The sequence below is a fragment of the Motacilla alba genome, chromosome 4 (genome assembly GCF_015832195.1).
Source record: "Motacilla alba alba isolate MOTALB_02 chromosome 4, Motacilla_alba_V1.0_pri, whole genome shotgun sequence".
Lineage (NCBI taxonomy): Eukaryota > Metazoa > Chordata > Aves > Passeriformes > Motacillidae > Motacilla > Motacilla alba.
This window is the reverse complement of record NC_052019.1, coordinates 11,541,520-11,558,735: the sequence shown is the minus strand read 5'-3', so window position 1 is coordinate 11,558,735 and position 17,216 is coordinate 11,541,520. Positions and strand designations below refer to the sequence as shown.

At 40.8% G+C, this 17,216-nt stretch overlaps 2 protein-coding genes and 1 long non-coding RNA gene across 12 annotated transcripts in view; 2 read left to right on the top strand and 1 right to left on the bottom strand.

The window, feature by feature from the left end:
* The window catches only part of KIAA0232 (KIAA0232 ortholog), a 66,215-nt gene extending 62,755 nt beyond the window's left edge, over positions 1-3,460 (top strand). For all 10 annotated transcript variants that reach the window (XM_038135772.1, XM_038135769.1, XM_038135770.1 and 7 more), the window contains one exon: positions 828-3,460. In XM_038135772.1, the coding sequence (XP_037991700.1) occupies positions 828-1,007 (180 nt within the window). In that variant the 3' untranslated portion in view covers positions 1,008-3,460. The remainder of the gene's footprint in view (positions 1-827) is intronic.
* LOC119700538 lies at positions 1,720-10,063 on the bottom strand. The gene is made up of 2 exons (XR_005256798.1): positions 9,750-10,063; positions 1,720-9,628 (listed from the first exon to the last, which is right to left on the bottom strand). It is a non-coding gene; the product is annotated as an uncharacterized LOC119700538 (long non-coding RNA).
* Positions 10,064-10,228: 165 nt separating this feature from the next.
* The window catches only part of TBC1D14 (TBC1 domain family member 14), a 65,996-nt gene continuing 59,008 nt past the window's right edge, over positions 10,229-17,216 (top strand). The window contains exons 1-2 of the mRNA XM_038135780.1: positions 10,229-10,528; positions 15,896-16,631. Coding sequence (XP_037991708.1) covers positions 10,486-10,528; positions 15,896-16,631 — 779 coding nt within the window. The 5' untranslated portion in view covers positions 10,229-10,485. The remainder of the gene's footprint in view (positions 10,529-15,895; positions 16,632-17,216) is intronic.

The window sequence follows — 17,216 nt, the reverse complement described above, 5'->3', positions numbered from 1 at the left end:
CCTCCTCTGCATCTTGAGCATCCTTCTAAAAGTTCCTCAGGGTGTTGTACTTTGGGGAGTACAAGCCTTTGTACAAACAGCTGTACTTCTAGTAGATAAGCAAAGCCAGTTTCCTTTGGGAATGCTTGCAATTTGCTTGTCATGAGTGTTAAACATGAGTCTTCTTTTCCTTCAACTTCTAATTTCAGTAAGTGTAGAGTGAGCTGAAGTGCACTATGAGGGCAGAAAGGACCAGCAAATAAAGGCATAAAGATAATATATGCTGAATACTGTCCTCATTACAAGCAAAAAAACCCTGGGGTTTTTTTCTGTAGGGAAAAAAATTTCATGTACACATGTATTTACTGATATACCTTTAAACCTCAGAGTGATGGTAGTGCTTAGTTTAACATTGTGACATGCTTGCTGTGGCTTTACTCATTCAGATGAAAATATATTTAAAATACATTTGCTTGAAGTTTAGTCAGCTCTGTGCTGTGTTTTCTTACTATTTAATACTTACTGTCAAGTTTTGGAGATAACTTTAACAGTAATTTGTCTTACATGAATTGTGATAAAGATACATCCTGAGTTCACTTTTGATTCTCTTGCTGTGTTGTGCAAATCCTAAAAGTAAGGAATAGGAAAAAATAATAAAAGCACCACCTTTTTTCCCCGCTGTTCTGCAGTCCTTTCTACATAGTGGACTAAGTCAGGAAAGAGAAGGACTTGCCCTGTAATTGTGGCATCTTCTTGGGCAACTAAAGACCCATATAACCTCCCAGCCCAGAGAAAAGCAAGCATGTTCTTTATTGTTCCCCATCAACACTGTCAGTTTAAATCCTTAGGTTTCTTCTGTTTATGAAGCAAGATGTGCAGATGATATAAATGCTGAGGCAAAACCAAATGGCTTCAGGAAGAAGATCTACTCCAGTGATAGCTCCAGCTCTGAAGACACAGCTTCAGAAGGTGGAAGCGAATGGGCTGATCCATGTGAGGAGGAGCTTTTTTCTCGAACTCAACTGTAAAAACTGCAGAGTAGAGCAGATGATTGAAAAGTAACATGAGATGGAAAACTATCTTTCTTGAGGGTCTGTAGCTCTAAAACAACAACTTGAGTTTCCTCTTCAGTTAATGGATTCAGATGTGTATTTATCTTTCTCTTCTTGCTTATTTTATAGATGAGGACACAGCTGTCCTGTTGAAGATTTGTTTTCCCAAAAAATACTGTTAAATTCTTGGCTATTTGAACTAGACTAGATTGTGTTGTCAAATCAAGAATGGATGTGCATGTGCTTGTCTTAGAAGTACCACTGCTTTTTTGCATCTTAATTGCAGTTATTTTCTTTCGTAACTGTAGCCCTACCACTATTACGATCTTCTTAGCATCGCAGTGTCTACAACTACTTCTGCTATTCAGAGACTTCAGCTTTCTGCACATTAGGCTTTGTTCTTTAAGAACTGGGAGATAAATACTTAACACTGTAATCTATCAGTGCCTTTCTGAATGCAGGAGAAAAGCATGAATGACTTGTCCAGTCTTCATTCAGTAAATCTCATAACTTTGAAGTAGGAACAACAGGGTTGTGCTTTAGAGACTTACAGAAACTGTGTTTTCTATCCTATGATTCCCCCCTCCCACAAACCAACACTGAGGATACCATGGTTTGTATTTTTGCTAACTGGAGAAGCCAAGGATTTTTTTGTAGGTATGGAGGCAATGTGGGTTGTTTTTTTTCCTTTTTTTCTTTTTTTTTGTCCTTTTTAGCAATTTGCCAATGTGGGGCAGAAGTTCAAAAGTAACACCAAAAATAATAAACCACTGGGGTGATGTGTGGATTGTTGTGAATTTTGTTAATGAGTAATGAGAATGTTGTCTTGTTGCAGATGAAGGCATTCATGTAACCTGCAAAAGCATCCTGTAACTGAACTTGAGCCTGAATGACTGAAACTCTCTAAAATGCTCAGTGTTCAATGTTTTAAATGCAAAGGGTCAGTGCTTCACTTGAAAGAAATCCTGTGGCTGCTGCAGTTAGCTGCTGTTGTGGCTGTAATTTAGTAAATCTCGTAGTTCATTTTGTGTTTCTGAGAGAATGTGTGGGGCAAGTTATGTGTGTGGTGGGTGGGGGTAGGGAAGGTGATGACTTACAAAATACATGTGTGATTGCAGTAGTGATTGTTGCTTTATGTGACTTGCTTTTAAATTTTCTTTTGTTAACTTAGAAAGTCAATACATTGTCAAGTTGCATCTGTACAAGACTATCAACTCCTTCTGCTTTTAACACATTATGCAAAATGTATAAGCCAGGAGGAGCAATATTTGCAAAACTAAACATTCTGAGTTTTTAACAACTCCTAGTTTAAAAAATGACAACAACTAACTAGTCTACACGATCGCAGCATGTCTATAACACCAGGAAGTGCAGAAAGTCCAATACTGACTTGAAAAGCTTCACCATTATTTTTGACAGGCAATAAACCTCACAAGAAACATAGCTGTTTGAAATGTGAGCTGAACTGCCTTTGAAATATGTTCTGCGCTAGAAATGCTTTCTGAGTAACTGGGTTTTGTTGCCTTTATTCATTTGAGAGTGTAAGAATTTAAATACGTGGTTGGGAAACCATGCCGGTCTTCGTGCAACACTTTTGGTGAGATCCTTACTAAAACTGGCTTGGTTGCCCTTATCCAAGGACTTTCTTTTGGTCCTCCTCTTAGACGATGTTTTAGGGTTTGTATTCATACAGCAAATCTTTTGACACTTTACAGTTTCTTTTCTTAATTTATTTGCAGACTTTGAATAGATTTTATATATTTTACTTTCTTCTGGAGCTTCCTTGAGAGGTTGATTAGCACCTGCACTGAAACTAGTTAACTGTAACATGAAAGGAAAAAAGAACTTTACACACAAATTCTTCAAATCACTACAGTGAAGAATGGAATAGAATTCATTTGAGAACAGGAAGTGACCAAGTGGACATATTTCAAACACAAACTTCAGCTCAGTTAATTCTGGCTAGAGCTTCTTCATTGGAAAGAAAGGGCTCAAAAGTAACAAAGGTGTTGCTCATAGTTACACTGTGGCATGTAATGATTCCAGCACCTTTGGGGAAAATAAAATCCTATCTTGAGCTTGGGCAATAACAAATTGTCTTTACTCGTTTTCATAGTTTAAAGGCTAAAGCTCTAAGGCTTTCAGTGAGAGTTGAAGTGTGGTTTTTAGTTTTTCTATATGGATAGAAACACACACCAACAACAATAACAACAAGAGCATTAAAGGTTGGCATACGCTGAACCGCACTGTGGGATGAAGCGCATTGCATATCCATAGCATTGAAGTATCAGTTTTCCATTCCTGGGCTGAAATTTGTTTCTACTTTTTGCTTCAAGTGGTTGTATTGTTCTGATTTCACGTACACCAGAGTAACTGATTTTGTTTTCTTGTGGAGTTACTTAACACCGAATAAAAATATAAAAGGACAATTGGATGGTGTGTGTGTGTCTTCATTTTCTTCGGCTGATGTGTATAATATAGATACAACATGCAGTTAAGCATTAAATATTCTGGAGAAATAGCATGACATACCTAATTTGGGAGTCCTTTTCATTGCTGTAATTTTTTAAACTATTTTTAGGATGTAGGAAAGTTAAATACGTTGCAAATGTTCTTTAAAAAAAGACAAAATGACCTTTGTCCACACTTTATTTCTGTAGAAATTAATTTATAATGACAAATTCATGTTTAGAAAACATGAGACCTTTTAAAAAAAAAATCAAACCCTAGCAAACCCAGACCCTCTCTCCTATAACAGTTACAGAACTTGTATGTAATACGTGATCTAATCCAGCAGATTTCTATTTCTGCTTTTAACTTGTGTTCAGCCATCAAGTAACAAGTATCTCACTAATTCCGTGGCTGCACCTCCTTTCAGAGAATGGAAAAAAAGCCTCAACAGCTCACATTGTACTTGGTGGAGCCTTGTGCATTTTCATGCTGTAAGTCTGCAGCCAAAGTAACCTGGGATTCTGTACAGAATGAATTCTGCTAAATTAGAAGTTCAGTGAAAACAACGTGGAAACATGCTGTGGGAAATAATGGAAGTCCCTCTGTAAGGTCCTTGGGTAAATGCTTTAATTCAAACTTGGTAGTTGAAACTTTAAAAGGCATATGCTATTTTCAATTATTTCTTAAATACAGCAGAAGTAGTATATTGCTTTTATAGAAGATACTCGATAAAAGAACTGCATTTCATCAGTCAGACTTCTCAATTCCTGTATCTGAATTAATATTAAATACACATATTATAAAGAATTAGTTTCCAGTGTAAACAATGCTCCTGTCATGGAAAAACTGCCACTGTACAGTCCTAGAGCAAGTGCATCCGTCAGTGGTAGGACAGGCTGGCTGTAAATGCATGTCACACTGTGCTTTCATGGGAGTGTCTGATGTGAAAATACATGGGAAGGCAGTGAACCTTCTGGAATGCCAGGATTCCTTCACAGTAACTCATTCTTTCCCTGCCAGGACCAGCATAGTTAAGTATTATCCCCAATGAATTAGACATTACCTTCCACATACAGCATCTCACATAATTTTCTTTTATTACCTGTGAAACTAATGACAAAAAGAATCCAGAGGTTTGGGACAAAGGAGTCTTTACTGATACACTTCAGCTTCCTACTGTAAGACTTCTGTTCCATTGTTCAAGTTCCTCTCAAAATGTAATATTACATGCAAATGCTTATAAATTTTATGGTCTACCTCTGCTCCAATGGGATGATAATGGGATGAATAGGAAAAAACAGCTGACAGAGCTGACAGTGGGCCAACCTGCTGCTGAGAAAAAGCCACTGAGTGACAAAACACTGGCGTCCCTGCCCTACTTCATCCATGTATAACAACTTCACCTGTAAACAGTGGGGACAGAGGCACTGCCTTCTGCCTGACAGCCTTCCTGCAGGGCAAATGATTCTGGAAGGCCAGTGTCTGTCATTACTGTATTTGCAGCTAATCCAAGAACGAGGGGCTGCAAAAGCAGTACAAAGTCTCTGTGTCCCTCTGTTAACAGCAGTAACAGCCATTTAATAGTGCTACAACTGCTTGTCACGTAAAGATTTTGGGATTTGCCGATGAAGGGTTAACTGCCAATCATTTCTGCACAGGCCTTACTGTACTCACTGAAAGCAGAGACACCGGAGAAGCAGCAACTCTGCTTGTCTCATAAAACTGACAACTCTCAAATTCTTGAATTTCTTCTAAAACCATTTTTACTTCTAAGCAGTAAAAATACTGTTAAAAAGTATAAATGAGTGCATTTTAAGATTCATCTCTGCTCCTGTTGGTAGCCATGGAAATGCTCGAGCAAAGAACAGTACAGTACAGTAGCAGTACTGAAAGCAAATACATGAACATTGCCTAAAAAAGGGATGCCACTTCCACTGGTAGAGATTTTTAGGAACATATTAGACAAATGTATCAGAAATTATGTAATGACCCACACAAACATGTATAGTTTTTTCCTTTATTCATGCCAAATTTATGTTTGAAAAAAAGTACAATTTGTGTGTTGTTTAGGCATACTGCCTGAAGAATATTTGCCTCATTAATCTCTAACTGCTATGATGGACCAGCCTGATCCCTTACAGATACAGGACAGAAACTGGTGTTGAATTTTTCGTTTTTGCAGTTACTTTATTTTTGCAATAATAAATATTAAGAACATCCTTTATGTTTCCAAAACCCTTTTAGTAGGATTTTGCCTTTTTACTTTTTTTCTTACATTTCATAACTTCTAATTTTTTCATTGCTATTTAGCTTCTAATGATCACTTGGCAATGGAGTTCTAGGCCTCAATCATTTGCCTCTGGAACCTTAATCTATTTGACAACAAAGTCTTCTTCAGGAAGTCTGAGTTGTCATTCATAGGTTTTAAATATTTTTCCATCATTTTTCCTGTTGTTGTATTCAGTGCAAAAATATTAAATTCCTTGAATCCCTGCAGTTCCATGGAGACATAATAATGGGATCTGTTACCTGCCCAAACTGAATGTTACTTAATTTCCTTCATCCTTACTAGGTCTAGACAACAATTGATTTTTAGTCCAGTACTTCTATTTTTCTTTGTAGTGAATTCCAATAGATGTTGCCATGTTGGCAACTGCTCCAGAATGGATCTGTTTTCTTGTGGAAATGTAATTTAAATAGTGCTTGCTTAAGAGAATAAATCTGTTATAGAACTCCAGCTTTTCATTATGCAGCTGTGCATAATAACAACCACGTTTCCTTCTCTGGCATGACTTAGTGATGAGTGAAGATCTGTAACAGAGGTGCCATGGAGGCTTTGTGAGCGATTATTTATGGGCACTCAGGATTCTGCAATTCTGAGATATTATGCAAGGAGTAATGTTTTCAGTTGATATAGTTTTACTCCTTCACACCTTATTACTCATGTTGCCTTTCCTAAACAGCTTGTAGGCAGCGATAGAAACAATCCTGTCACGCATCGTGTTTCAGTAATATCAGTTCAAACACGCTGCCAAGTCTCACACACTTTCCCCTGTCCTTCCTGCTCTTCATTTTCTTGCTGTCTCGTGGACAGAAACCATCTCAGTCTATTCTTACCCAGTGGTAACAGAAGTGCTGGTAGCTATAGACCAAGCTTCCTCATCCTTTATCAGGTCTAAGTTCCTATAGGAAGAGGTAGCCTTTTGGGATATTCAAATAGCACATTCTCCAGCTGTTCCTGATTCATCCCAACCCTATTAAAATGGCGTGGTGTCCACCAGATAGTTCACCTCTAGCAGGAGTGCCCGTGCAGATGGTGGCCCTGCTGAAAATGGACTGCTATCAAATACAGACAGGCAAAATAGTTTTGTGTGAACAAAATCAATTTCTGATGAATCTGAAGTAGAAGAGGATAATATTCGTTCCTCAAAAGCATCACCATTTGCTTCCAAAGTATTGAATTTTTCACAGAATAATTACCCTTTTCACTGCTACCAGTCAGTAGAAACCTGAATATATTCATTGCTCCCTTTTCTTGTGCCATGTAACACGCACAGGTTATTTCACTGTGCCTACAGGTAATTCTGTAAAGCAAGGAGGAAAAGGAGCAATGTCTTGCTCTCCTTGCCCTCCTGTCTTGCTAACATTTGCTTTTCAGAGAAAGCTGCTCTGTCTCATGGTCTGATGGACAACAACTGGGAGTGTCCAGCACTGCCACACTTGGTACCCTTGCCCTCAGGCTTGGGTGTGCTGGAACTGCCTTAAATCACAGCGATGGCAAGTGGAGGCAGGAGCTGTTGGTCAGCTCACAGCGATGCACAACTGTTGTACCTTCACAACATGCTAATCTTTTCTTTAAACTAAAGAAAAAAATTAAATTGTCCTCTAGCTTATGACAGAGAATTACTGACTTTGAAGAGCTGCACAGTGGATTCAACTGAAGCTCAGTTTGGCTGGCTCTGAAAGCTGCTTGCATCACACTTGGCTTGTGATGAATGAAAATTCAATCTAGATGTTCTCATCTAGCTCTTAAAAAAATAAATTTGAAGTTGTATCAATTACAAAATTGCTGAAGCTTCAAAACAGAACTGAAAGCCTAAGCAGAGGATGCTTTCTCACATCTACAGGCACAAGAAATATGACAGAAACTTGCATTTCTCTTCCTTGGCTCTAGTATATTTTGGAGAAATCACCGAGACAGAAGAGAGCAAAAACTCTTCATGCTTTCTGCAGAATTACCATAAACCTGGGATATCGAACTCTGCTGGCATGAATATGAGTGTCTATGACAGAGCTTTTGAACAGAATGTCTTTAAAAAAATCAAATTCTCTAGCACCAGTCTATAATTAGACAGGCAGAAGTTTTTTTGCCCACTAGTTGAACATCAATTGCCACTTTGAGGCTGCTCTATGTAACATTGCATGTCTACACAACAGCTGCATGCAAGACACTCCTTAACAAAACATTCTTTTATTCTATGAATTTTTATAAAATTAAGTGTGCTACAGGTTTACTTCACCCTGAATCAGTGGCAAAAGACTGATAATAACCATGCTGATTTTATGTGCCACAATTAACTTCGTATCACACCTCTGAGGATTTACTTAAAACCCACGTGTTTAAACAGGAAGACTTGATTTCTGTGTGCCCTTTCTGTGTGGACCTTCAATTTTGAACAGCTGCTGCAAAAGAAAGGTGCTAAAGGTCCCCTTTACGCTGAGTTGTGCTTTTATACTTCCTGCACCTGGCAGTACCTGTTCTGTTTCCTTTTCGTAATTAGCACATGCCACACTTCATCACAGCTAGTGGTGTGACACTGTGTTTAGTGACAACGTGAGCCCTGCAGCTTTTCCCCAAACAGGGAGGTAACAATACACAACGTTTGCAGACAGAAATTGGCCTTATCTGGGATGGAGGGGGCATGAACAGACCCATACTAACTGCTAATGCAAAACACCTTTTGGTAACAGCTCATGACAACGAGAAATGCTGCTTCCCCTTTCCTATGAGTTGCACAGCCATTCATGTGCAATAGAGGGGTGGGGTTTTTATATCGACTAGGCTGCAACTTCTGTGACTTTCCATGTGCTCTGCTTGCCACTGAAAGATTTTCTGCAGCAGGTTTTTCTAATTGTTTCTTCGGCCTAAATTATATTAAGCTGGGAGTATCATTTCCTGGGCAGTTACTCTGCAGAATTAGAGAGTTCCTGACTGTTTCCATTCTTTTATTTACCCTGGGAACCAAACAACTGACCTAGGTACAATGACACATCATGATGACAATACTCTCTTCTGGTTGCTCCAACAGAAGAATTGATTCATACTCTCAAAAACAGAAGAAAAAAATTACTACAGAAAAAGGAATTAGTGACAGAATATGCTCCAAAAATATTTTGCATATAAACAAGTCTACAGTGCCTCAAAATTGGTTTGCTTTTATTTATCTTTATTTACATTTAGTATGGAAACTCTCTTACAGAGATAGTAGTCATTTTCAAAAGATACGGAAAAATTAGTGCTAATCTTAAAAAATTTTATGTTGATACCCATCTTAGAAATACAGGAGACTAAGAACTGACCCAGTCACAGAAACAAACTATCTGCAGAGGTATAATTTTTGATTGATGGTTGATTTTCAGAGCGGTTTCATAACAATCTAATTCTTATCTTCGTAGTATAGAATTTGTGTCAACAGGGTTATGGTGGCAAGTACTTCGGTACAGGTTTACCTCAGCCCCTCACGATTCATTCCAGTCTAACTTGCCCATATCGAAGCTTGAATAATCATGGGTTTGCACCACTTCATAGCGAACCAGCTACCCCCACACAAGTTCAGATATTTCTGCATCTGCTGCCCTCACACTTCCAGCTTCAGTGTGCACCGGAGACGTGTGAGGTGACGGGAGTGCTTAAATCCTCGGTTCAGATGGGGGACAGCTTTATCTTATCACCGTTCAAGAGACATGATCACCGACTCTAGGTGCAAAACATGTGACCTTTGCAGAAAACAAAAGCAGTGCCGAGTTTCACAGATGATAAGGAAACACGACAGCTCTGCTCCCGTCGGGTGCTGACTGCTCGGAAATCGGTGTGGGGGTAGAGCAGGGTGTTCACAGCTCCACCATACGAACGGCAAAAGGGTGCACTTTGAGACGGAAGGTGAAGAGAATGGAAAGACAAAAATACAAAAATCGCAATTACCACCCGAGAGCTTCCACTTTTGGCATTATAGAGCGTAATGCCAGTTCCACAGACCAGGGACACACCTGCACGTGATGCCTCCACACGTTCCGTAGCCCACACTTGTAAACCCACTGAATTTCGTTTTCCCCCTAAACGCAGGCGGCAACACGAGCGCAGCCCGCTCGCCCGCCCATCTGCTTCCCCGGGGACGTCCAGGGCCGCCCGTCGGCCCCGGCACTAACGCGGGACGGGCTGCAGCGCCCGGCGGCCAAAAAAGTGGCTCCCGCCGAGCCCGGGGCTCCTCGGAACGAGCACCCTCAGACACAGCCCCGTTTCCCTCCGTTCCAGGGGCTCCTCAGAACCCGAGCCCCAGCCCCGCTCCCGGGGCGCCCCCGCTGCTGAGCCAAGCGGGCACCGGCACCCAGCCCGCCACGGCCGCTGAGGCGATTCAAAATGGCGCCCGACGGCGGCCACCGCCCCCCCCCTCCCCCCGCAGGCGTTCCCTTTCCCGGCGGGCGGGGCTTCCCCCGGCGCGCCGGGCAGGGGGAGCGGAGGCGGGGCGGGAGGAGTCCGAGCTGCGGGGGTTGGAGCATCGCCGGAGGAGCCCGGCACCTGTCCCGCAGCCAGGTGTGCGCCGCCGGCGCCATGGGAGGCCCCGCGCTACGCCGAGGGGGTGCTCGGCGAGGGGCGGCCGCTCCGCCTCAGCCGCGCTGAACCCGGCGCTGCTCCGCGGGGACCGGAGAGCAACGGCATGGACTGCCCGCCGCAGCCGCCGGCCGCCTCCTAGTCCCGCAGCAGCGGCTGTGAGGCGCGTCGGGCATGGCCCAGCGTGACGAGAGCGACGGAGGGCAGCGCTACCCCGGTGAGGCGCCCGGGCTCCTCGGGGCTGTTCCTGCTCGGGCGGCGGCGCAGCCCTGCCGGTGCTGGGGGTGCTGGTGGTACCTGTTGGTGTGAGGGGCAGAGCCAGGGGCCCGGCCGGGCCGGCGGGAGGGGAGCAGCCTTAGCGCCGAGGGGCCGCGCTGGCTGCGGGACTGACTTGCCCGGCCGTGGCCACGTTAAAAAGTTAAGAGGAGCAGGTGGGCTGAGCCCTCCGAGTGTTCACCGAGTGGGCTGAAGACCGCAGAGAAGAGTGAGCGCTGCTTCCTCAAGGCTTTGGTTGTGGCTTTTTTTTTTTTTTTTCTTTCTTTCTTTCTTGCTTTTTTTTTTTTTTTTTCGGTTGTTTCAGTTTCTTTGGGTTGTTTTGTAAGCGAAGGCCGCTAGCTCGGAATCTTCGCGGAGCGAGTCGGGTTCAGCCCGTGAGGAGGAAGCAACTTTCATCTCACTGCCTCTCTTCCAGTCGAAGTCTCCCAGGCGATTCCCAAAGACCAAACAAAACCACATCTCACAGTAGCTGAAGTTCTCCTGACGTTGCTGCTAATTTAATGTAGTTCACAGCGTTTTCAGTAATAATGGTGTGGGGAAGGTAAAAGCCCTGTAAAGCGCTTCTGGAGCAGAGGCTTTAGCAGAGCACTGTAACTTGTTTGTATTGCCTGCCTGACGGGGCAAAAACAGTCGGAAAGCGGTGAATGGCTTACTTATGATTACTCTCCGAGCACTCCGCTCAGAAGCCAGCTTTGTAAAGCTCACACTTGTAAAAAAAAGGTCACCAGCTGAGAGTTAGATAATAGTCATCTTAATTAAAACAAAACAAAAAAATCCCCACTAGTTTCTTTTCTTTTTCCCCGAAAAGTTTCGGCAGTGCTTGTATAGATAACCTTAATTGCTGTATCCCGTGTTTAGTAAAAAAAGCAGACTTTTTCTAGTTTTAGGAGTTTTTCACTGTTGGCAATGCTGTGGCTGTTAGAACCTGCACACAAATGGGACAAAGAAATCTTTAATAAACAAAATTAAGTTTGATGCTCTTGTGCACCAAGGTCACTCAAAGCTGCCCTTGATAACAGCAATATGTTTCTTGGTCCGTACAACAAAAATAATATAAAAAGCATGGAGAATGTAGGCCATTAATTTAAAAAAATTCCTTTAAGAAGAAAAAGAAGTTGCAACTTTGTATTTGAAGAAATTTCTTTTTCTTAAGAATTTGAGAAAAACTCCTGGCAGAAGTTTTGACGAGATAATGTGTGATGTTAACTCTTTGAGAACTGAGCTGTGTATGCAATCATTCCTCTCCTCATTCCTGCGAGGCAAGAAAATACAAAGCCTTTTTTTGCAAATTATTGTCTTACCCTTGTTGCTTGCCTAAACTACATCATAACTCCCAGCAAACTTGGAATAACGGGCCTTGAGTTTGCATCTTTCTGGTTTTGTTTTACTCTAATTGTTTGGCATTGCTGTTATCTTTAACTTTTAGATCAAAGTGGGTTAAAAAGCCATTTTATTGTAGATCTTAGAAATTATAATCAAATATGACTTGTTCCCTCTGTATGGCTGAGTGATATGCAAAGCCAAAATATGTTTTAAAGCCTCTGGTTATTGTCAGAACATGCCTTCTTGCATGCTGTGATCAGAATCTGGGGAATGTGAGGCCGTATAGACAGCCCTACTGAGACAGATGGAAACTCCACCTGTCAGAAAAAAATGTACCTAGGAGAGGGTCTGAAAGCAGAACTAATATATGTTGTTGTTTTCATGCAGTTCTGATACTTGTGGTTTAGAGCCTTTCTGAGTTTCTCTTTGTTTAGGAATCATCAGTGATTCTGTTTTCCCAAGCGTACATGTAAATTTCTTGCATCCACGGTGTTCTGTGACAAAGAGTTGCTTAGGTTAGCTGCCCTTTGTGTGAATAGTTGTGTCCTGATGTTCGCTTTGAACCTGGCTACAAAAGTGTCTTTATCATGTGCTCCTTTGCACTTAAGTTGGAAGTGTTAATGAGTAAATAACATCTACCTGCTCTCTCATTGCCACTTGTGACCTTGGCTGTATTTTCCTAACTCCCTTTTCCTTGTTATTTCTTGTGGGATGTTCCCTCTTATGAGATCATGCCCTCTTTAAGACATAGGATGTTAAGACTTCACAAATATTGACTTTATTTCAATTGTAATATATTTAAATAAACAATGGGGATTATCAATCTTGTGCAGACAAAATTGCATACTATTTCTCAGTAGTTTATGGTACTCAGATGATAATGTTTCACCATCATTATGTTAATACATGCTTTTTGGAAAGAAGTTAGCATTGGAGTACATGACGGAATATTTGACATCAATTGTCAGATTTTGCACTTACCAGTGAGGCAGCTAAAACAGAGTATAAATATCACTCCATCCTTAAAAACAATCCTACAACTTAACTCAAAATGAATCAAGTTCTCCTGTGTGTTCTTGAGAGCTGACTGCATCTCAAGGTTTCATTTAAAGCCCTTGATGGGTACACTTCAAAGCCTCCCACAGTTTTGCTGAACTGTGTAAAACCTTTGTAAGTTGCTGTTGCATAATTTGCTCCAGCAAGCTGTAGTGTTGTATACTTCTGCATTTCTTGGTTGCCCGTTTAAAGGATCTCTTCCTGTTAAATTTATTGCTTGAAAAAATACCAAGTCAATTTAAAATAAAATTCCACACTGGGTACAGAAGCTATTTTCACTTTTTTTTTTTTTAATTCTTTTGTTTACAGTATTTGGCCTCTTGAGCTGCTGTAGTTACTGCCTCTGCCAAGGTCACTTGAATGCTTACCATTTGTAAGCTTTGTTGAGAAGAGCAGTGCAATTAAACTAAGGACTGGCTTCTGCTTGGGAAAATCATTGAGCAGAAGTAAAGGCAGTCATGGGAGGAATTCATTATGGGAACATGCTTGTACTGTTTACCCAAACATCATCAAAGCTGTTCCTGACAGATTACATTTGTGTTTTGTTTTCTGGACTGCACTTTCTAGATGCATTCATAACCCCTTGGTTACCCTGTTCTGAAGTGTATATGTGTATATGCTTTAGAGTAATAAAAGGGGCTGGGGTGGGCTGTGGATTTGAAGAGCAATGTGAGGTATATGAAGGAATAAAGGTGAACCCAGGGAGAAGAACAAAGTCAGACTTATGTTAGAAAAACAAGTGAATTCAAGTAAGAAGCTCTGAGAGCAGGTGATTCCAGTATATACAGCAGTAATTATATCTAATGCTCCATGTTATGTCTTACTTGTACACTTAACTATCACTGTTGACTCCTTGAGTATAGTTTGTTGCCTGCATTCAAGAATTGTGGTTTAGGGTTGTTTGTTTTTTTTGCTGGCCCTTGCAATTTTAATTTAGTGGATAAAGAATTTATAATGTACACAGTTGGTGTGGCAGCTATTTCAAAACATACTTTAATTGCAGGGATGTAAACTTTTCAAACCATGGTAATATGAAAAAAAAAAGTTGCTATAGCAACTCTTTAAGAAAAGACTTCACACATCTTCACAAGCTTTTTAGTCAAAACAAGACACTTGAAACCTTGCTTAGGCAGAGGATTAGGCAATTGATGCATTGATTGATTTGGATGGTAGCATATAGTTGGCTGTTAAAAAGTTCTGAAGAAGTCTAAAAGATGAAATATCCAGGGTTGTTTCTCCTCGACTTTTGCCTGTGCTTAGGAGTGGATTGAACTGGAGTTTCACATCTGCTAGCAAATATTGTTTGGGTAGTAAGTTAAAGATTTAGTGTAGCATACAAAGTACAGTTGGATTCCTGAACTTTCCACATGACTGAAAACTTATGGGAAAAAATTCTGTTTGGATCAGTGAGATATGTTTGAAATGAGTTTTCTCACACTCACTGCCTGTTGGTTTCACAATGCCAAACTGTATTGATATCCTCAGATCTGAGAAGGGACTGTGTGTCAAACCCTGGTGTTTGGCAGGGCTCAGGTGACATTAACCAGGGGTTTAGAACTGCAGTGAGATAGCAGTTTTCACTGACGTTTGAAATTGAGAAGTTTGGGTTTTCTTTTGGGGTATATGTGTATTTGTTAATTAAAAATAGAATGTGGGGAGGACCTTCTGGAGAACAACTGGCACCTTTATTTGAGTGCTCTACTTGAGAGAGAATAGGAGACCAGGCTTCAGGAGCTGAAGAAAAATCTGTCTAGAAAGCAGTCTGTTTGCAAGATGGAATGAGTGTTCTTCACTCATTCACACTTATCCCAGAGTATTTCAGAGAGAAGAAACTGAAGCAATATCTGCATATTTGTTCTGCCAACTGCTGCAGATTAATTGCATTGCAAACTTCAGAAGAGCTGTAGACAATTTACTACTCATATGGAAAAAGAAGATGTGTGTAATATATAGTGTTACATAGCTCATATAGTGTTTAAAGGGTCATAGCAGTTCTGGAAGCTAGGACAGTATTCCTGGTAGTGTTCCAGGTGTATAGAAGTTGCCATTAAGTTCAGTGCATCCAAACTGTAGCTCCTTTTTGACAGCCCTTGCTTTGCAGGTCATTCAGATTCAGACTGGAAGTAGGGCACTGACTGGATTAACTGACCTGCTGGCAGCCCCTGGGGAGACAGGATGGATGGATATTGCAAAGATGAAGGATCACAGTCCCTGAGTGCAGTAAATACAATGTGTTTGCAAATATCACTGCTACTGGATGTGCTCTGATGAAGTGCATTGGTGTATTGTCAAAACATTGATTGTATGGATAGCTTTAGAGCTGTTCAGATTTTGCATCTCTTCCTTAATGCAACAATGATACATTATGCATTCTCTCCTGGGACAATTTTATTATCAGTTTTATAGTTTCCAAAAGAATGCTGAGAAATTCTGTTTAAATGAACAATTATGAATCTGGTCTAAGTGTATGGAAACAAGTTTTGTAGCTCTCTGACATCAGCAAATATGAATTTATGACTGTATAAAAATAAATCTCATATATTTGCCTCAGTATTGACAAGGAACATGAAAATACTGCAGGTTTTATAGTATGTAATTTCACTCTCAGGAGATGTGTAAGTAGCAAACATGGGTACACAAACTGCTTATGAAAAGCTTTTCATGCTTCACATTTGCTAGAAGCCTAATTTAAGTTGCCATTGTCCTGGTTGTTCATGCTGGGGGGAGGGATAGTAGTCATGTGCAAGAGAAGACAAATATTTTTTAATTAAAAGTCTAAATTAGGTCAGGACTGAGTGCGCTAAAAAAACAAACCAAGAAACAAAACCAAGAAACAACCATGAAAAAAAACCAACCCTACAAAACAAACAGTCAAGAACAAACCACAACCTTCCTGCAAACTCCTAATCTTTTCTTTCTTTTTAACCAGTTACCAGCTGGGCCAAGACAACTGATGCAAATTTATCCAACTCTTTAAATGGTTTGACCTTTGTGGGAATTCTGGATGCAAGAGTGGGCAGCAGTATCCAGGGCCTTCAAAACTTGAACTCTGGGACCCCGAGAGATCTCTCATTGCCCGAGTATGGACCTGGCCTGCTGTCCAGTGCTTTAGAAGATTGTCATAGCCTTAAATCAGTGGATTCTGGTATTCCAACTCTAGAAGTAGGAAATCCAGAGCCTGTTCACTGCAGTGTGTTGAACGTGAAGAGAAAGCAATCAGAACCTGAACTTGTGCCTGACAGGGCCTTTCAGAGCGCGTGCACGCTGCCGCCGTACGTGCCTCCGCATCCGCTCACCGCTGAGCACGAGCACGCCGTGCGGAAATCCTCGACTTTCCCGAGAACTGGCTACGACACTGTCAAACTCTATAGTCCAACCTCAAAAACTCTAAATCGAAGCGATGACATCTCTGTTTGTAGCGTGTCTAGTCTTAGCACAGAACTGTCAACAACTTTATCAGTTAGCAATGAAGACATTCTGGACTTTGTGGTCACAAGCAGTTCGAGTGCAATTGTGAATCTCGAGACTGACGAGGCGCACTTTTCGGATGTTACCCTGAATTCCTCTAGAGACAGCAATGACCAGAACCAGCAGCAGTATTGTCATGGGACAGACGTGGACAGTAAACGGAAAATACTGGGACCTTTTACAAACTTCTTTGCCAGGTAACGTTTACATAAAACATATTTTAATGGATTGTGTAAGATCTTAGGAGAAAGGTCTTGTTTGATGTTGCACTTTGAAAAATATATTACCTTGGTGTTTTAATTTACATCGGTATTAACATATTTTTTCTGTTATGAGTAAATAGGCAAATAGTGCTGGGGTCTAAGGCTCTGAATCCTACTCTATGTTATGTTCATGGTGTATGGAAGCATCTTAAATCTTGGAAGATTCCTTCTATATTACAGTAAAAGGATTTCTGAGCAAGGTCTTTTTTCTTCTGAACAGTGGCTTCTTCATGAAATCTTTTGAGATTTTGGCCAAGGTTTTTAATCTTGTGTCACATAAATAGATAAATATAGGTAGAATCCAGAACTGTATTAAAGAACTTTGACATCTGAAGATTCATAAGTAGTTTAGTAGTGATGGAATATTTTATTGATCATTCTAAGGGGATGAAGCTTAAAATACAAATACTTTACAAACACTTGGTATGACTACTCTCATCTTTCCAAGTCTCAGTTACTGCTTTTTTAATATCCTTTTGCTTAATTTTTGTATGGAATGAAAACATCTAACATTGTGTC